Source organism: Monodelphis domestica, chromosome 3, assembly GCF_027887165.1.
Source record: "Monodelphis domestica isolate mMonDom1 chromosome 3, mMonDom1.pri, whole genome shotgun sequence".
Classification (NCBI taxonomy): domain Eukaryota; kingdom Metazoa; phylum Chordata; class Mammalia; order Didelphimorphia; family Didelphidae; genus Monodelphis; species Monodelphis domestica.
Window position 1 is genome coordinate 169,801,311 of NC_077229.1, and position 21,811 is coordinate 169,823,121.

The 21,811-nt window shown below is 39.2% G+C and overlaps 1 protein-coding gene across 8 annotated transcripts in view; it reads left to right on the forward strand.

Moving 5' to 3' along the window:
• The first annotated feature begins 586 nt into the window (after nt 1–586).
• The window catches only part of YWHAZ (tyrosine 3-monooxygenase/tryptophan 5-monooxygenase activation protein zeta), a 46,774-nt gene continuing 25,549 nt past the window's right edge, over nt 587–21,811 (forward strand). The window contains exons 1-2 of one of the 8 annotated variants that reach the window (XM_007488164.3): nt 587–741; nt 4,835–5,139. In XM_007488164.3, the coding sequence (XP_007488226.1) occupies nt 4,846–5,139 (294 nt within the window). In that variant the 5' untranslated portion in view covers nt 587–741; nt 4,835–4,845. Of the gene's footprint in view, nt 742–1,595; nt 1,792–2,140; nt 2,368–2,506; nt 2,726–3,290; nt 3,655–4,834; nt 5,140–21,811 lie in introns of those variants that run through there. The other 7 variants (XM_001380109.5, XM_056823252.1, XM_056823250.1 and 4 more) reach the window with 7 other exon arrangements.

The following is a 21,811-nucleotide window of genomic DNA, read 5'->3' on the forward strand; positions in this document are numbered from 1 at the left end:
TTAAAGACCATTCTTAGACAACACTGCCAGAGGCTGCACTTTCTCCTTAGGAGTCCACTTATACTAAAAGAAACAAGTTCAATTTTATATTGAAAGAACACATCTTAAAATTCCCTAAGCTCTCTGCTGTAGTTCCTTTGCCCCAACGGAAGGCCTATTAGTTAAGGCTGGCATGTTTGTGGCATCAATACCACTTCCTCCCACTGGCTGCCCTTTTCCTCTGACCCACTTTCTCAATATTTCCTGTGGCCTCTACTGGCCCTGGGAACACCAGAAATGCTAGCCTTATCCTAGTCAGACTTAATGACATCAAAAGGCCTAACTGAAGATGTACGTAAATGCCCATCTACAATAAACAGAAGGCTATACACTCTGCCTAGGGCCAGGCTACAGAAGGAGACCCATCCGGTCAACCTATTTTTCGCATTATTACTTCTTATTAAAGTTTCTGCTTTCCAGCTCAGGTAGGCTAGGGTCTTTTAGGATTCAGAAGCCCTCTTCCTTCTCTTCAGTCTCATCTTTCTAAACCTCTTCCATCCTCCTCCTTCTCCTTCTCCTCCTCCTCCTCACCACCTTAGCCCAAGGCCCACCCCCATGGCCCGTTCCTAGTAGTCAATCCTATTTCCCGAAATCCGGATTGGAAAATTTCCCTGTCACTCAACGCTCACTCAGGGGGTTGGACTCCTTACTTTCTTTTCTAGCCTTAAAAGGTCACAAGGCAGCTTTCCCCGAGCCAAGCAGGTAAAGCGGCGCCGGTGGGGTAGAGGTAGGGGAGGGGAGGAAAGGAGAGGGGAGAAAAGAAGGGAGGGGAAGGGAGGGGGAAAGGAAGGGAGGAGAAGAGAGGGGATGGGATGACCAAGCGGGGAAAAAATGGAAGGAGAGGACTACCCCAGGTCTGCCCCGCCCCCGCCTCACCAAACCGGCCCCGCCCCATGGAGAGCGTAGGGGGAGGGGCGAAGCACCTCTCCCGCCCCTCCCCCACGATCGTTCGGGGGGCCCCACCCCCACCCTACCCTCAGCCCCACCCCAGATCGATCACAATGCAGGAGCCAGGGGGCAGCTCACACAAACCTGTCCCTAGACCCAGCCCCGGGGGCAGTGACTGCGGCAAAGTGGGGGGAGGGTTGGCGGGCTGGGGGGCTGGATGGGGAGGGGGGGAAGGAAGAGGGAAGCGGGAGGGGGGGGGCGGAAAGGTAGAGTTTGAAAGGCCCGGATGTTGCTGAACCGCTGCCTCGGCCAGAGGGAGTGACTGGCGCAGGCGCTGAGGGACCTAGCGAGAGGCTAAGGTGGGGCAGCAGTCATTCCCACTAGCGGGTAGGAGGAGGAGTTTCAGGGGCGGTGGGGGCGGGGGAGAAAAGGGTAGTGAGGTTGGGCTGCGGTAGGAGAGGTGGCGAGCGAGAGTGCTGCGGCCCGCGCAGGCGCTCACGGGACCAGGGAAGGGGAGGAGAGGGGTGGGGGCTGGGTAGGAGTCGGGTCGCGCGCGTTCCCTAGTCCCGCTCGTTCGCTTTTTCCTCTCGCGCGCGCGCCGGGGAGCGGCGGTTGCGCTTGGGCCCTGGAGCGGTGGGCACCAATCAGCGGTTGCCATAGCAGCGTTTGACGTCATCGTGCGTGTGGTGCCCCTGCTGCCGGGGCTGGTGATTGGAGGAAACCCCGTGTCTGCGGAGCGGCTGGAGCCTGTGAGCTGAGAGATATAGGGACAGAGTCTCAGCCCCGCCGCTGCCACTGCCGCCGCCCAGAGACCGCTGAACCCCCCGTTCGTCCGTCCGCCGCCGCCACTCACTCCGGGCACAGGTAAGCGATGGTATCTTCGAAACCCGGCCTTTTACTTTTCTCACTCCTATCTTGGGAAGGGTGGAATGAGGGAGAAAAAAATTTCGCACCCCTCCGGCCGCCTCCTTCCTCCCTTCCCGGTCTGGCCGCCTGGCCGGGCGGTAGCAGTGCTGGGCTGAGGCGGAGTCTCCTTAGGCGGAGACGGGGCGGCGGCTTCCCTTCCGCTGGAGTCGGGCCGCGCTTGCTAATGCCTCTGGCTACTGATTTCGGGAGCAACAGTTTTTCAACGACTCGGCCCCAGATCTGCCCCTATTCGCTCCCCTCCCCCCTTCACCCACCAAAAAAAAAAAAACCGCGCCCACCCCGGAGATCCCCGGGGACCGGCGTCCGCCCGCGAGGCGCTGGGAGCGGAGCGGCCGGCGGGGGTGGCCTCGAATCCTGCTCTCTAACAACCCTTCGGAAAAAAGGGGGGGGATTAAAATGAAAAAAGAATCTCCCTTGTTCCTCCTTCGTCCCCGCCTCTCCCTCTGCTCTGCTACCTCCCGAGATAATTATTCTGCCGCTGCGGGCATTGCAGTAGCAGCAGCGGCGGCGCAGGTGAGGCCGCCCCCTCCCCTCTTCTCCACCCTCCTCCCCCTTTCCCCCAACCACTCCTTCCCCCTCCCTCCCTCGCTCTCGTAGGCGCAGGCTCATCGCTCTGCTCGCGGGCGGCGGGCGGGCGCTGCGGCGGCGGGAGGGGGGGGGGATCCAGCCCTCCCCCACCCGGGGGGGGGGCCGAGGTGGGAGGGGGTGGCCCTGCCGAAGTCGAGCCGCTGAGTAGTGCTACTGCAGAGGGAGGGGACCGGGGAAGATCTGCGTCCTCGCTGTGCCTGTTCTGAGGTGTCAGGCAGGTAGCCCAGGAGCGAGGTCGCAGTCCTCAGCCGAGGCCTAGATTGCGGGTTGTCCCCCTGGCTTGGTATGGGTTAGGGGGAAGATGGGAAGAGGGCGATAATCGCCCCCCGAGAGTGAAGGTTTTGGGGTGGGGCTTGCACATTCTGAAGTGGAGCTGAATTGCCTCGCTTGAAGCCCGTGGGAGGAGAAAAGCCTTGCATTTTCGCGGGGAGAGGGGAAGGTTAGGGTGGAGGAGGAAAGAAGTCTTGATTTTTTTTTACTTTCGCCTTACTAAGGCCTTGGCGAATGGCCTGGGGGAAATCGGGTGGGGTCGGGGAGATAGGTAGGGGACGGGTTGGGCTGTGGCCCGGCTTCTTCCGTGGGGCGCGGGCGTGGGGGCGGTGGAGGGGCGCTAAAGCCCACTGTCTTAATGGACTTCTGCCCTGATTTCTCGGGGCCTGACTGACTTGCCTCCGGGATGCCGGGGTAGAGCTGGCTCTCTGCCTGCCTGGGCGTGGTTCATCTGCCCTCACCCCCCACCTGCTGCAGCTGTTGTGTCCTTAGAACCTCGGTAAATGGGGCAGTGCGAGGACTGGCGGCCTCGGCGGATATCACTTGCTGTGGGGTGTGTCCATTACCGGGTTCGTAGTGGTTCCGCTTCGGCTGGGGCTGCAGTCGCGCAGTCCGGCGGGCCCGAGCGGCGCCCCCTCCCCCTCGGGCGGGGGCGCGGGCAGCTCCTCCCTCTGGCTCTGGTTGGAGGGGGGAATTAACGCTCTTATCCGTGGGTTGGGCTCGGTGACACAGATCCGCCATGACAAAGAGAGGCGAAGAAGGGGACTTGTGCTTCTAACCTGGGAGGGACCGGGAGGAGCTTCCAGGCTAGGAAGATATGAGGGGCTCGGCCTCGATCCCCTTAAAGTCGTGCTCTGAGGTCTGGTTTTAACCCTTGTTCTGTCCAGGTTCGATGGGTGCGGCCATGAAGAAGTAATGCCTCAAGCACCATTTTATTTAGTTGTAAGAACCTCCACTTCCGTTGGATCCTAGGGGTTGGAAGACAGTCCAATAAACTCTGTTCTGCAATTAATTTTGGATGTGCACATTTAATACCTATTTTGATTGTTAATGTGGCATTAAGTGAAATTAGGCTCCTAAAAATATCTTTGTCCTAATGTTTGAAGTCGAAGAGGAGCTAAAACTGCTTCAAGTTAAATGTAGACACTTTAAATATACATAACAATTTTTGGGAAGTGGACATCTATTTTAAGACTAGGGACCTTTTTTGTTTTTTTTAATTGATATTTAGGGATTCTCATTGCCAGAGGGTGAGAAGATAACAGTGGATTCTGATTTCATGATGTTGGAAAATGCATCTTCTCTTTTTAACTTAAAATTTTCATTAATCCAAAAGAACTATAAAATAATCTTTGCTTAAAATTGTTTAGTTAGTTTGGAGTACTCTTAAGTATATTCAGGAAAAGAATTCAGAAGGTAAATTGAGAATTAGGGGAGAAGTTGAATGAGAGAAAAAAGGGAAAAATTACAAAATGTTTTCTCATTTAAAAAACCAGTTATGTACACTTTGCTGGTCTTTAATGGTTGTCATATATTTAAGGTGATCCCCCAAAAAAGTAATTTCATAATTCTGTAGCAAAATTCTAATAAAATATCAACCATTTACCAAAACTAGTACATGTACAAAATTTGTGGGGAGGGGAACAAGTATTATGGCAGTAAATAGAAATAACCCAGTTAGAATGAATGTGAACCAATGTAAAAGTGGTGTGTTGTTTTTGGAAGGGTGCAACTAATTATTTAAACATACAAAATGTAGCCTATATGTAATCTGAGACAGCCTACTAGCAATTCTGCTAGGTTTTGATTCAGTGATTAGGTAGGAAACTGCAATTTTGAGCATTTGACTTCAAATGATAATTCAGATTTTTATAGACTGATAGGACATTGTAACAACTAATTGATGAACATCTTGTGAAGCTTTCTGGGCTATTCAAAATTTGAATTTGTCTGGATAAATTATAATTATTTTATTCTGATCATTTAAAAAAATTTTTCATATCCATTAGCTTTGGGAAATTTGGTATACCTTTTGGGTTATTGTGACAACTTAATTACAATGATACTGCTCCACCAAGTTTAGATTTAATTTTTTTTAATCTTGAAACCTTTTTTCCTTCAGAATATTCAGTCATGGATAAAAATGAGCTGGTGCAGAAGGCCAAATTGGCTGAGCAGGCTGAGAGATATGATGACATGGCAGCCTGCATGAAGTCTGTAACTGAGCAAGGAGCTGAATTATCCAATGAGGAGAGGAATCTTCTCTCTGTTGCTTACAAAAATGTCGTAGGGGCCCGAAGGTCATCTTGGAGGGTCGTTTCAAGTATTGAGCAAAAGACGGAAGGTGCTGAGAAAAAACAGCAGATGGCCCGAGAATACAGAGAGAAAATTGAGACCGAACTAAGAGATATCTGCAATGATGTGCTGGTGAGAATCAATAAATATATATTCAATTTAGCTTCTGTGTTGTAGAGGACATCAGCTATACTAAGCTTGACTATGCTTTCCTCTGGTTTTTGTTTTCTGTAAAATAGAGAAAGGATTGACATTTTTTATGGAATGTTGTATGCTCTTTTTATGTCTTCAAATGGAGGAAAGAGTGGAAAAGGAAGCAGGGTACCTTTATTTAAAAGAATTTAAAGCTTTGCAGTTTGTCTCCAACTCCTAACACTAGCCATGTCATTTGGTACCTGGGATAGAAAACAAATTGATATTTAGATAGTTATATAGTAATGTGACTTTGGTATAGAGGCTTTGTATACCTGCTTTTCTTTTAAAAGTATTTGTGTGGGTTTGCTAGAATTCTTGTGTATTATACTTTATGTAAGAAACTTATAATAGGAGTTTCGTGGCTATAGTACCCCTCCCAGGATTAGCTGATGTAATGTTAATAAAATGAGTCACAGAGCTGAAAACTATCTGGCATCCACATTGTTACTATTGCCTTTTAACTGTCTCCTTTTGAGTGTTGAAAGTGGTATTTTGATCACTTAGCTATGATAAAGATTCTGAACACCTAATATTAATTTTCCATGTAGGTTGAGGTGAGGTAAGAACCAAAATACTCATTTTGAACTTAGTTCTAAGAAAAGTTTGTTTCATCAAAGTGCCTTTCTGGTCTAGAGAATGTAGAATTTGATAGAATAATTCTTCTGTACCAATTTAGCACCTTGAAAATTGGTTCTTGTGCTCGAAGAGTGGCACATAATCAAATTTGTCGACTTATCAAATTCATTAGGATAAAAAATTAATGTTCATAAAACTATTGAAATTTTTGCCCTTGATACATATGTATGAGAATAATTTGTGTACTGAAAAATTGATGTCCCCAGCACAAGGAGGATATTTGGGGGGTTTGTGCGATCAAACTCTGTTGGGTATTTAAGGACAAGTAACATTTTTATGCTAATCATGATACAGAGGAACCCTTGGAGCTGTGACTTAAAAAAAAATTATATGGAGAGTTGTATCCTAAAACATAAGAAAAGGAATTCAATGTTGTTTCCTTGGATTATTGAGGTGTAATTTTTAAAGCTTGAATTGAAAATGAGTTAAGCATTCTGATGATGGTTTAACTATTAATATTAGTGCACATCTTTATATCTTAAGAATTAGTTTCATTTACTTGGGTGTCCCGTTTGAATATTTTCATTTATGTTGAGACTTGATTTTCTCTTTGATTATTGAAGTTGCTAGATTAAGATTTTATTTTTAACTGGAAATTTCCATAAAACAAATCAGCATGCAGCTAAATTTTTAATGAAATTAATCATGATAACACATAGCACTTTGTACTAACCAGACAGTCTACCTTTCCAGGTAGGTATTTGTAGATTTTCAAGATGATGAGTGTTTATATGAAGATTTTCTCTATTGTCCTACTATTAAAAATGTGTTTATCTTTGAGGCCTTTGATTTATTGGATACTGAATTCTTAATTGGGTTTAATATTTTAAAATGTAATTCAGTTCTTGTCTATGCTGTATATTTGTCTTTGATTTTGAGATTGCTATATTAGGGTAATAAAAACTTTACCAAAAAAGTCCTCACTATCTTATTGCCAAATTTATATTGTAGCTTATAAAGTTTTTTTGAGCAGGTTATGAAAATATGCTATTGATCTTTCTCATACATTATATCTAAAGAAAGGGGCTCAATTCATCACTGTTGCTATAAACTTGTGTAGTGACCCTTTCATCATAAGATCTGATCTCCAAAACTGTTTAGTACATTAAAATGACTGAAGTTAAAACTGGGGCCAACTGCCCATTGTAAAATTGATTTTTATTTGTCATTTGTATTTTAGAGAATGTTTGATTTGAGATCGATACCCCTTTGAATTTTTGACAAAACTTAGTGAAGAGACTTCAAGAGCATCATATATTGATTGTTTAGCTGTGTGGGAGTCAAATTAAGTAGATATGGTCCTGGCCCTCTTAAGAATTTTATGGCTGTAGAGAGCAGTATAGCAGGAGCAGAAGAATCCTGATATTCCTCCTTTTGTCAGTAGCAGGTAGACAGATCAACAATTAGCTTTCTGGTTTTCCTGCTAGATGCTGAGGTCTTTATTGCTTTTCTTTGAATAGCCTGGGGAAAAGGTCATAGTGTGCCCTTGAGGACTCTTCCATTTTTTTAAACACACTATCCACCTGTCAAAAAAAATCTTGAGACTAGCTCAAGAAAACAATGGAGACTTGTGAAGATTCCATCCTAAATGTTTCTCTTCCTAACATTAATTATACTTTTATCAATATTCTGGATTATGAATTTTCCTTAATTCATCTCTACTTTCAACCCCCCAAGTGCTTACTCCTATTCCTTGAGTACATAATAGACTAACTCAGTAAATATTAAATTATATGCTCAAGGTTTTTTTGCTTTTTAAAGCCCATAAGTATTCTGCCCTTTAAAAAAAATATTCTCTCTGTATTTTATCTCTTCTCCTTGCTTGGACATCCTTCCCATAGATTTAATTTCTGAAATCAATCAAGTATAGCACCTATTGCAAGACTCATCTTGGTCTTGTTATTCCCAGATTCCCCTCAAGAACACTGTCCTCAAATTTTCCTTGATTTCTAACATATTTACCTATCTTCCTCTCCTGTTCCCTTATAAAATTTATATTTTATTATGCCTTTGGGTCAGGGACTAAGTATTTTATCTTTTATATCACCAGTGTACAATGTGCTCTGCACATATTTTACAAAATGTTAAATGAATTATTTTGAAACAGTTGTCACTTGTTTATCTATAGGATAGTTTATTCTATTTATTTTTGGGGGCCCTTACCTTCCTTTTTGGAGTCATTACTATGTATTCGCTCCAAGGCAGAAGAGTGGTAAGGACTAGGCAATGGGGGTCAAGTGACTTGCCCAGGGTCACACAGCTGGGAAGTGTCTGAGGTCAGATTTGAACCTAGGACCTCCCATTCACTGAGCTACCCACCTGCCCCCTCTATAGGATAGTTTAAACTAAACTTGGCACTGAAGGCCTATATCAGTCTCATTTCATTTTACCTTTCCAATTTTTCCGAATTGCTCTCAAATGTGATCTCAAAAAGCAGGGCAGTGGGATATATATGTGTATATGCATAACACATCCTCTAGTAAGAAGTACTAAATGGAAAAATGCTAAATTCCTACAAGAAATGTATATTAGCTGCACTGTTGGAAAACAGTTTAAATTGTATTGCATGACACTGCCTTCTGAATAAAGCTATATTGTGATTCTGGTCATTTAATAGTTATCAAGTAGATAGTACATAAAAAGTATGAGAAGATTCTTCTGTTCTAGGAAGTCAACCTCCAAAGTCCAAAATATCTTCTACCATTAGGTATAAGCAATTGCTGCAAAAAGTCATTTGATTCTCCTGGTAAATCTGGGTGTGAAGAGGCCAATGGAGGGAATCAGAAAAAAAGGAGAGAGACTCTGTATGTGGTACAGATTGACAGTATTGCTCACTACCTTACCACAGTTTTGTTGTATTTAATTATGAAGGTTTACTTTAATTGTGTATTATAAGTATTGGATAAAGTTTAGCTGGACTAGGTAGGACAAGCCAGTCAAGTCACCCATGGACACTTAACTTTAGCTTACATTTCCACATCTATTTGCTTTGTATATTGGTTTCCTCTTCTCACTAGAGATATAGAGGGGGAAATGTGTGTGGTGACTTTTTAAAGTAGTTATATTTGTTATGGACCAGGATGAAATCTTTATATCGAGTACATAAAGTTGAATCTACCAAGAACTGTAAATTGAGCATTGATTGATTGATGGAGGACAGAATACTGAAGGGAGGCAGAAGTTAGACCTTTACTAAATATAAATTACTTTAATTATATGATGTACATCATCTATCTCCAAGACTGCAACAATTGAAGGTTATGCAGAATTATTAAAAAGTATGAAAGAACCCTTCAATTCTAGGAATTGACAACCAGGCACAGAATACCTCCTACCATTAGGGATAAGCAACTTCCACAGAAGTCATTTGGTTTTCATGGCAAATCTAGGAGTTGGTCAAGAGAGTGATTAAGGGAATCTGAAACAAAAAGGATGAGCTCAGTATGTGTGATGGAGATTGGCAGTATGGCAGTATTGTTACCTTATTTCACAGCATTTACCTCTACTTTGTTTTATTTAATAGTGGTGGTCAATTCCGTTTTAGAGTACTTTTTCCTTTTTTTTTTTAGACCCCACTACTACATAAAAATAGCAAGAACTTGATCATTTTAGGAATGAGCTAGAAAAGTGGCTAAGTAGGAATTTTTTGTTTTTTAAGGTTAAGGCCAAAATTGTCGACCTTGAAAGTTATTGGGGAAACTACATGGAAAGGTGTATGTGTGTATATTTAATTTTATATTTATATATCCTAATAACCCATTTATTTAATTTCTAATAAAAAATGTAATCCTTATCTTTCTAGCAAAGAGATTTTGGTTAGAAAAGAGCAGGAAATTCTTGACAATGGTTGTAATTTCTGTTAAAATGGGGACTGCTTCTGGGTGTATTGAAAGAACCTTACACATAGCAGTGAGCACTTAAAGGGTCTGTTGAGTTGTCTTCCCCCCCCCCCCTTCCTTTCTCTTTCCACTCCCCCTCAGAATTCTTTCAGCTCTAAATTTGTTCCTATGATTTTGTGAAATTTTTTTCTTTGCATATTGTTCAATGCTTTAATTTAGGAAAAGGTTCTTGAATCCAAAACCCTTGTGTGCTGCCTTTTCACCCCTAATATAAAAATCCTTAGAATCAGTACTAAGTATCTGTTCTAAGACAAAAAAGTATGGGAAGGTTAAGACAAATGTGGCTAAGTGACTTGCCCAGGGTCACACAGCTAGCAAGTGTCTGAGGCCATATTTTAACACAGGTTTTCCTCACTTCAGGCCTCTTTATCCACTATGCTACCTAGTGGCCCTCTTATGTGTATTCCTGTGCTGTCTATTCATTCTTAGGATAATGTTGCAGGAATCCAGATTTTCCTAGCATGCTTCAAGAAATCTTCTCTGGTTGTTCCCCCTCTGATTATTTCTAATTTGTCCTGTTCATAATTGTTTGCATGTTTTCTCTCCTATTGGATTGTGAACTCCTAGAGATCAAGGACTGTTTTGGCCTTTCTTTGTATCCTGTGTACCATATAGTGGGCAACTAGATTCTGAGATACATGATGACTACTCATTTGGGGGAAGGTGCCTCCCTTGGATTTCATTGGTGTGAGAACCTCCCAGTGGTCCCCAAGAGGTTAAAATGGTTTAATCCTGATAATACTGCTAGTATATGTCAGGCAAGATTTGAACCACAAGTCTTCCTATTTCCCAAGACTAGCCCTTTGTCCTAAGTTTGCTCATTTGTAAACTAAAGGGTTGGACTATAAAGGAGCCTCTTAAAGATCTCTTCCTGTAATTTTTATTTAGTTTAAAAGGATAAATATTTCGCACCCATTTCAGTCATTTTCAGTTGTGTACAATTCTTCATGTCCATACTGGGGTTTTCTTGAGGAAGATACTGGAGTGATTTGCTATTTCTCTCCAGCGCCTTTTACAGATGAAGAAACTGAGACATAAATATGTTTAAGTAACTTGCCCAGGGCCTATAGCTGCTCCTTATATGTCTGGCTCCCATAGACTGAAATACTATTTTTCTCCTCTATCCCCAGGGGTAGATGTTTCCTCATTTGGGGGGAGGAGGGGTCATGGTTGGTCAAAATATAGATTATTTTAAAATAATCTTATAAAAAAGTATCCCTCTTCTCCCCATCCCCAAATATGACACATAGTCATCCTGTTAACCAGTAGTATTTTGTTCATGGTGGTGTGTATTGCTTCCAGAATGTAACAAGGCAAGATGATTTAATAGAAGGAGCAATATAGCCTGGGCAAATCTGGTATAAGAGAAAGTTGGAGTTCTTAATTCATACCACAGAGCTGTCACTTGTCACATACTGTGTTACATGTTTCATGCAGCCCAACTCTCTTGTTGTTGAGTGTCTCAACTCTCCATCTGTAAATTGAAGGTGTTAGATCAGAGGCTGTTTAATCAACTTCTTACTTTCTGGAATTCTTATTTCCCATTCCTGGACTGTTGTGATATCTCTTTTAGTAGATTGATCTTCCTCAAAATTCTCCATTCCAAATCCTCCATTCAACCACTAAAATGATTTTCCTAATGCACAGGTTAGACCAGTGTCTTGTCTCCCCACTCTCCAACCCCTATAAACTCTAATGGTTCCTTATTGAACCAGGATAAAATAGAAATGCACTGTTTAACATTCAAATCTCTATAACCTTGCCCCCTTCTACTTTCTAATCTACCTTATTCCCTAATAGTTAGACTTTGATCCACTGACATTATCCTTTTGACAGTTCTATAATCATCTCAGCTCAGGGCATTTTCTCTAGCTGTCTCCCTCTGCTCTTTTCCCTGACTTCTTATCCAAACTGAAATCCCTAGAAAACTTCTCCAAACCATCACAATTCTAATGCTTTCCTTCTGTTAATAGTTTATCTTCTGTCCTTGTATCAATTTTAGAACAGAAGAATGGGAGGGCCTAGGCAATCCGGGTTAAGTAACTTGTTAAGTCTCACCTGTAGGAAATGTCTGAGGCCAAATTTGAGCCCAGACCCCTCTGCCTGGTGCTCTCTACTATGCTACCTAGCTACCCCAATTGATAATACTATTAATTGACATTTTAGTGCTTTTGTTCTATGCTTTCCCCCAATTTATATGCCTTATTAGTTTCCCTTTTTCTAAATCCTACTGTCCTCAAAAACCAAATCCTTTGATTTTCTATTCAGCATTTGTACTAAACGCTTTTTCTCTGTTTTTTTTTTGTTTGTTTGTTTGTTTTGTGGGGGCTATAATGTTCAGAGAATTTTATTGGAGGGTAAGGTCCTTGTCCTATGCCCTATTGATACCCACCCACCCCCCAACACACACACACACACACACACACACACACACACACACACACACACACACACAGTGTCTGAGATATTGCCTTAAAAGTAACATGAATATGGTAGGGTAGAAAGAGTTCCAGTTCCAGACTTGTGTTTGAATCCCTGTCCTGCTATTTAACCTATCTATCTTACCTTGGGCAAATCAGTTCATCTCTAGGCCTCTTAGTTTCCCCTTCTGGTGGTGAAGGGATTGACTAGATGACTGAAGAGGTCCCTTGTTGCTCTCAGGCTTATGTGTAATTCAGTGTTCTAATTCAAAGGTTTTGGTCTATTCATGATTGGCTAGTTTTGTAATAAGTTTTTATTACTCCTTTCAGTACCTAGTACTAGTACTGAATAGGCATTAAAATGTTGGTTTTGTGTGGGTCTAGGGAGTATTTATTTTCTTCTTTTAACATTTAAAATATGCCTTTGTTTTTCTTTTTTTTTACTTAACCTTGTTGGTTTAAGTATAGCAGTTTAGTTTGGTTCTGTGGCATTGGCAAAAACATTTCATCTTAAGGGTTCTGAACCTGTGAACTTTTTTTAACTCAATAGTATTAGAATCAAATAGTATTGGTATCATTTACAAGGCAGAAGAGTCTCAGCTGTGGGCTAGCCAGTGAGGATTTAAGTGACTTTCCAGTGTCACAGGTAGGAAGTTCTGAGGTCTGATTTGAACCCAGAGCCTTCCATCTTTAGGTCTTGCTCTCAGTTCACTGAGTCACTTTGCAGTCTCCTATTCTCTGGTGTCCCTTCACTCCCCTAAGAACTTCAAAAAAATAACTTTAAATATAAGTGATTTTCTTTTAATTTTGTGCATTTTGTTTTGGAAATATCTTCTGGCAGATGTATATTAAGATACAAGTTTCTAATTAGGTCAGTTGTTTTGAAATTTAAAGATTTTTGTTGTTGTTGTTGCCCCAAAATGGCGTTTTAAATGATTTCTAAGCTAATCTTTAAGAAGTCGACAATATAGAAGATCAGATTAATTTGTATGTCTGTATAATGGTAGGGGTAGACTTTTATGGGTTACTGGCAACTTAACCTTTTTTTTTTTTTTAATGAATATTAAGCACCTACTATGTACTAGGCCTTCCCCTTTTTGCAGTTGAAACTTAAAGGCAGCAAACAGGTTAAGTGTCTTGTCTAGGGGTCACAGTTGAATTTGGCCGATTCTAGCTTTAGGCCTTCATTCTCTTTGCTATACTACCTACTTGCCAACTTGAGAAAATACAATCCATATTCTTGAGAAAATACAATCCATATTCTTTCATAAGATGCTTGGGGAGTAACACACCCTTATTTCGGGGGACAGTCTCTTCCCTGCCAGACCATCTCTTATACTAAATTCAGCCCCAACAATACTCTTATTATAGTTATGTGTTCCATGTCTTGGGCAATTTGTAATGAAGTTATATTTGGATTTTTGTGTTTAAGGCCATTGATCTGTAACTGTATTCATATGTGTTTGGTATCTAGAGAATAACAGTGATAGTCACTGGCTTTGGTGGCTAGCTTTTTTCCTGCTTGGAAAACTTAAGAAAATTATGTGACTTGCCTCTTAGAATCAGATCTCATGAGCTCCTGTATTGCTATTTGTCATGGGCCATTTGAAAGTTCCCACTATGGAAAGTTTGAGGGTCAGTGCCATACAGCACTCGTAAAATTAATAATAATAGCAGTAATTATAAGAATTGTCTGGTACTGGCCAAGAAATAGAAAGGTAGATCAGTAGAACAAGACAGACATACAACAGACAGTGATATATAATAAAAGATTATATTGTTTGACAAGACCATAGATAAAGGTTTTTTGGGATAAGAAATCACAACTTAGTAAAAATTGTTGGGGCTACTGACTTACTTTGCTTGAAACTAGGTATAGACCAATTATTTCACACCCTTTTAAGATTAGATCATAATGGATGCATGATCTAAGCAAAAGGAGATAGCATAAGTAAATTAGAAGAATGGGGAACATTTTCTTAGAAGCATTTGAGTTAACAAGAGATAGAAAACACTATGAATGTAAAATGGATAATTTTTAGTACTTTACATTAGAAAGTTTTCTACAGGTAAAACAAATGCTGCTAAGATTAGGAGAAAATTGGTGGGGTGGGATTTGGTCTCATATCTAAAATATATAGAGCACTTTGTCAAATTTATAAGCATAAAATCCATCCCCCAATTGATAAATGGACAAAAGATACGAACAGTTTTTTTTTTTTGGATGAAGAAATCAAAGCCATATAAAAGTATATGAAAAAATGCTTTAATCATTGTTGATTAGAGAAATGGAAACAAAAACAGTTCTAAGATATCTTGATCTTGCGCTCATTAGATTGACTAAATGGCAAAATGACAAGATGTTTGAATATGGGGGGAAAGAGATGCTAATACTTTGGTAGATCTGTGAATTTGGAATTATATCCAAAGAGATATAAAATTGTATACCCTTAGAATCAGCAATACCATTTTTGGATCTGTCATACAAGGGACTTGAGGGAAAAGGAAAAGAACTTAAATGTTCAAAAATTTATAGCTCTCTTTGTGTCAAAGAACTGGAAATTATGGGTATGTCCATCAATTGGAGAATGACTAAACAAATTGTGATATAGGATTGTAATAGAATACTACTGTGCTGTAAGAAACTATAAGCAGGCTAATTTTTTAAAAAAACTTGGAAAGAATTACATGGAATAATGATTAATGAAATGAATAGAAGAACCAAGAGAACATCATACAAAGCAACAGATTTAATACTTGAAGAGTCAATTGTGAATATTACCTCTGAGAGTGTGAACCAAAAGGTAGAAACATGAAAGACATAATTTGTATGAACAAGTCAAGTTTCCTAGATAATGCTTTCTGTCATGGGGTGAGTGGGAGGGATTGGGATATTAATAAATTCTATTAATTAAAAAAAGTTTAAGAAAACCTAACCAATACTAGAAGGTTGGATATTATGAATCACTTAAGTGGGAAATAATGTTTTACCAGTAAAAGACTTAAGTCAATCTCCAGTTTCAGCCTTCCAGAATACATCTTATTAATTTTTTCTGATAATACAACATTGTGGTTGTCTAGAATTTAGTATAAAAGCAGTTTTGGTCCTCATTCAAGGAGACTTTAATCCCCCCCCCCCCCCAAAGTATTGCAAAGATCTCATTGTGGTAATAATTCTTATAATACTATCCTATACAATCCCAGCCCCCTGATTCTTGGGAAACCAGCATGTTAAAATTTCACTCAGGTTTTCTAGGAGATTAATATGTCAGATCTCCCCAATGAACCATTCTATATATGTAGCCTATACATTTAAACATTTTCTTACTAGAAGTATAATAAAACATTACACCCTATATAAAGGGAATTACAACAATTTGGGGGGATAAGAGGGAAAGAAAAAAAGTGATACCTTTTTCTGAATTAAGAAAACTGCACCTATTAACACTTTCCCCTTCCACAACTTGGAAATCTCTAACCTTTCATTAAATTAGAAATCAATTGCCTAATTATTACTATTGTATTGATCTTCTTTGTTTTTTTTTTAAATGAATAAAGGCTGTTTCCTCTTATATTTGTAGTCATATAAAATTTTTTTTTTTAAACCCTTACCTTCCATCTTGGAGTCAATACTGTGTATTGGCTCCAAGGCAGAAGAGTGGTAAGGGCTAGGCAATGGGGGTCAAGTGACTTGCCCAGGGTCACACAGCTGGGAAGTGTCTGAGGCCAGATTTGAACGTAGGACTTCCCGTTTCAGGCCTGACTCTCAATCCACTGAGCCACCCAGTTGCCCCCTGTAGTCATATAAATTTTAATTTTAACCATAATGGATATTTTAAGAATCACTTTTGTCATTTAAGCATCTCTCTAAAGAAAAAGTATACTTTGAGCAGTGATGACAGATTTAAGATTCTTCAAAAATTTTAGAGGTGAAAAAGGTCCCTCAGTGAAGTCACCTGGTCCTATGAGCTTATTCCAATTTCCAAAGATAAGCTGAATAATGGAAGCACCTCACTCCAAAAGTCTCTTACTCCATTTGTGGAAAATCTTTTTATTGAATATACATGGAGTTTTCTAGATACTAAATCAAATTTGCCCATGTTATACTTAAGGGACTTGCTTATGACTAGATATGAGGTGGTTGGGCACCAAAACAACATCAAAGTTAACTTATAAAGCCTAAGTGACTGCAAGAATGTAGAAAATAGTGAGGTGGGGAAGAGAGGCAAGCTAATGGGAAATGAGTTCCATTCTGGACATGATAAATGAGGCAGAAATCATTAACTGAAAAGTGAGAACTTCATGTTTATCTCGTGATGTGGCTTCTTTTACTTAGCATCTAGAAGAATACTTTATAGTGAGTCATGCCTTCCTCTAATAAAATAACAAGTGAAATTACAAGAGCCCGTCTCTTCAAGGTTTTTAAACATAGGATAGTATTATAAGAATTATTACCATAATGAGATCTTTGCAATACTTTGGGGGGGATTAAACTCTCCTTGAATGAGGACCAAAACTGCTGTTATACTAAATTCTAGACAACCACAATGTTGTATATATATTAACCATATCTATCAGAAAAAATTAGTAAGATGTTGATCAGTCATTGTTTCCATGTTCCTTTGTGTGGGCAAGTCACTTAACTTCCATTGCCTAACCCTCATCACTTTTTTTCCTTAGAACCAATACTTAAGGTAAAGGTTTAAAAAAAAATGAAAGGAACATGGAAACAATGACTGATCAATATGGGGCCAGTTTTCAGATAAGATATTGAGATATATGGTTATTAGAAAACTCCTTACTTCAATCTTAGGATCTGACTTTAATCCAGGGTCTCTAAAACAGTAGGTATAGGTAGTCCAGTTTCCCAGCCATTCAGGGAATTCCCACAGTTTAAATAAACTTTTCTCATAAGGCAGAATTTGGAGTAGGCCCATAATTGAGTAGAAAAGGAACTAAATTTGCTCCAGAATTGTCACAAGATGAAGTCAGTATAGTTCACTCAATTCCCACAATTGAATACTTGCTGTCCCAATTCCTTTAGTTCTTTTGATGTTCTCATAAGATCACTACATTTAAAGATTAGTTAGACATGAGTTATGGGGGGTACTGAAATTCTCGTATGAGTTCAAGGAGTTTAATTTAGTATTTGGCTATAAATTTAACTAGCCTGTCTTGGGTTTATAATTCAGCATAAGTACAAAGTACTTAATTGTTCCTCCTTTCAAAAATTTCCATCTCATAAATTGCCACTTATCTACTTGGGGGGATGGGGGTGTCTTTGGGCTTTTGATAACTTATACCATAAGCTTGGGACTGGATTTTTAGGAGATTTGATTGTTCCTAGCCTCAGCTCTGCTATTGGATTGATTGTCCTGTGACATTTAAGATTCCAGTTTACTTCTCTATAAAATGAGGGACGGTGGGTGTTATTAATTCATGACCTTTGATGTTCCTTTCACAGCTCAGATTCTGATTTTCTGGGAAGCATGACTGATGATGTAGTTTTATTTGTCAAACAAATTTCAAGTGTGTCTATGTACTAGATAAATAAGACTTTTCACTGACCCACTAGAGTGGGTCTATGAACTTTGATGGTAAAAAATTATACCTTCTAAATGCAATTGGTATCCTTTGTATTTCAGCACTTGGTAAAGGGTCCAAAGGCACTGGCAAAATGGTCTATGAAAGAAAAAAGTTAAGAAATAAACTAGGAGGGAATACTTGACTATAAATACAAATAATTTGGAAGAGAAACCAGGGAAGGCTTTTATGTTATAGTTGCACTTGTATTGACAGGTTTGAGGGGAGTTGTAGAACCTCTCCCCCATCAAGATTTTTAAAAATTGCTTGGTGTTGCATAAGAATATAAACTGAAAGGCATCATGCAGTTTTTATAAGTTAATTGTTCATTGTACCTTAAAGACATGTGATTGGTTATATAGTCCGATTTATAAAAACCAGTCCCCAAAAAAGTACATAAGAATTTTACCATGATGAATTTTAAATACTGTTTACATATCTGTAGCTTTTAGCTGTTGAAAAAGTACATTCAAACATTATGAACTGAAACATCACTATCCAAAAATGATGGTAGGTAGCAAATGCCAAGTTATAAATTGTAAAAGAGCATAAATTATTTTATGGGATTATAAAGCTAGCAATTTTAAGACCAAAACGACTGAAATCAGAGTTCTCGGTCCTCACACAATTGGGAGTTGCTATATTACTGATCTAAAAAACTTATTCTTTATAACTAACAAGTCTGTTGAATTTGTTATGTATGTTCAATGATCAAATTACTATGTGGACTTAAATGTTCACACAAAGACAGATGTGAATTTGAAATTAGTTGATACAGCATCCTGCAACTCAAACAAGACTTGTCATAGTCTTCCTTATCTAGCATGCTGCATGTGAGGGCAGGCATATAGTTCTCTCATTGAAACACTTCTCTTTCCTGTTCAACTTTATTCCAATAACCTTTTGACTAATGGTTTTAGGACTGTCAATATTTTTTTTTAAGAATTAGGATAGGTACATTAGCTATTGTTTCATCTGTCAAATGTAAATCAAATTCTTTTTAAAACCCATACCTCTGTCTTGGAACCAATAAAGGCAGAAGAGTAGTGAGGGCTACCCAAAGTTGAGGTTAAGTGACTTGTCCTGGGTCGCAACCAGATTTGAAACCAGGACCTCCTACTTAGGCCTGACTATCCACTGAGCCACCTAGCTGCCTCTCAAGTTCTGTTTTGATTTGAGCAAATCTTTTATAATCTACATTGTCCACTAGAAAAACAGTGCCTTTTATGGCACCCAAATAATTTTAGCATACTCTTGGAACTTGAACATGCCCACTAATGAGAAAAGTGATAGGAATTGGATGTCAATAACAGTCAATTCTTTTGATATGAGATGTAATATAGGTGCATGATATCCAATAATACTCTCATCTTTTAATATGTGTAGTATTGTTTTTTGAGCAATGTCCAATCCAAGAAATACTTACTAATTTACCAGATTTCTTATGGTTCTAAAAACTATATAGAAATCCAGTAAAAAATGAAGGATATAATCCTGATTTTAAATCTGATTGGGTAAGAATGCAATTCCTAGTTGGCCTCTGCTTTGTCCTAGAATTGTTTCTTGAAACATCATTTATTAAATAATTTCCATGTATTAGGTAGGCCCTGCAGAAAAACAAAAGGAAAAGAAGTCTTATGTTCAAAGAACAATTCTTCTGGGAGTTGAGAAGAAAGGAGTTGCAGCAGAAGATAGAATGAATATGTATATAGTTTAAACAAGCTATGTATAAGTAATATTAATATAGAAATATAGTTTAACTTAAGCATAAGTTTTTTTTCTAGTGTAATGTTAAATCTGCTGTTGACTGATATATAATGCCAGATCTTAAAGTAGAGATTTATTAAAGACTACGTTCATAACCCAGATTAGGCTTTCCTTGTAACAATGTATCAGTGACTGTATATCCATGTGTAAATAGAAATTAGGAATATGTGTCTATAAAACAATGTAGTCAATACCTGGAAGAACGCTCAATATGTGCCAATGATGGAACCATATTAAAAGACAGTGTTGTGGACCTAGAGGCACCAATCATTATTACACACTTACTTCTCCACCTCCCCCCCCCCCCCCCCCAAAAAAAAAAAAAAACACAACCAAACAACAAACCAGCTATCCCACCTGATCATTCATCTGTTCTTAGTTGGCATTGTTTTTAGTCACTTCATTTTGATCAGGCTTATCAATGCCTTTTCTTCTCTTGGGGCTGTAATTTAAAATGAGATATAGCTACTAGAGATCCTAGAGCTTAGAGAAAAGTATTGCAGTTTGCACCTCAGCACTTCTGCCCTCCAGGGGAATATCTATCAAAAAAATGCTGAAGTAGAACAATTCATTTTGACTGGACTTAGATTTTGTAGAGCTTCAAATGTCTCTTCTACTGAATTCTTTATGGTCTACTGCAGGATAGAGGTTGTCCATCCATGGTCAGCTTTGATCTGAAGGCAAATTATTTTGGCAGCTTAGAATGCAAGGTCCTTGGAAAGGGAGCTTCTGGAAGCAAGAAGATGGATTAAGTGGTTAATTGTAATTGTCCAGGTAAAAGGTGAAGAATCAACTGAATAGAAGCAGTTCAAAAAGTGAATTCAAGACATGATATAGAGGTAGAATTGACAACACTTTATAACTATTTGGGGTGGGGGGAGTTTAGAGAAAGAGAATAATAAAAAGGTACATGCTATATTTAATGTCAAAGTGCTTACCTCTTAGTGTACCTGTGATCTGTGGACAAATCACTTAACTTTCCTAGGCCTTTATTTCTGCACTTGTAAACTGAATCTGTCTAGTGGTAAACTACTTGGAAAACCCATCAAGCTATAAATCTAGGATTCCATGATTCCCCGGTTGTAAACCTTGATGGCTAGTTGGATGGTGGTATTTCAAAATTAAGGAAACTGCCATTGACAAAATTATATCTTTAGTTTTTAACATCATTTTAATTGTCAAATATCTCATCTCCTTTCCCTTTAATGGCAGCTGGGTGGCTCTGTGAAGAGAGGGCAGGGCCTGGGTTCAAATTTGACCTCAGGCATTTCCTAGCCTTGTGACCTCTTAACCCTAGTTACTTATCCAATCCAAGTTGCTCTTAACTCTTCTGCCTTGGAACCAATACTTTGTATTGATTCTGAGATAGAAGGTAAGAAGATTAAATTTGTTCTGCTTAGTCCTGAAAGGTACAGAACTAGAAGCAATGAGTAGAAATTAAAGAGATACATTTAGACTTCATATTGGCAATCCTGTAGAAGGTAAAATTGTGCCTGGAAACTGGTAGAATTGCTCCAATAAATACTTGTTGCATTTACTTGAAGAAACAACTTCCCAATAACTAGAATTATCCAAAAGTGGAATGGTTTGCATCAGGAGGAAATCGGTTCCCCTTGCTGGTGGGTGGTCTGGATGACCACTAACTAGAAGATTCTTGTTCAGTACTAATTAACTGAGGCTCCTTCCATTTGAAGAAGATAGTTTTTAGCTCCCCTAATGTCATTATTTAAATAATCATTTGTTGGAGATAATTTCTGATTAGTTGCTCACTATACCACTGCTGACAAAATTAGACTTTCACAAATACATAGAAAACTTTTATCATATAAGAATGTAGTTGCTTCCTAAAGGATAAAATGTTCTCAAATTTTAGTTGGCATTCTAGTTAAAATGTGTGTAGTCAGTTTTTCCTTGGGGTGAGGAAGAGCAGAAATAGTCTATGCCAGTAGTTCTTGCATTTTTCAGTCCTAGGACCTCTGCACACTATTAAAATTGAGAACTCCTTCCCAAGAACTTAGTTTTGCATGAACTGTATATTTTGATATTTGCATTATTAGAAATTACCATTTTAGTATTGACCTTCTGGACTCTTTGGTAAGGGTCCCCAGACCTTAACACCAGTGTATGCTAAGTTGTTAGTAATTTGCTTTAATGGGAATGAGGTTAACATTAAATATTATGAATGTGAAGAAAGAATTAAAAAAGAATTTAAATCTATTAAAGATTTGTATTGAGGAGCATTAGAAATAGCAGTTATTGTAAAAAATAGGTAGATAACAAAATACCCCTTTTTCATATAGGGGG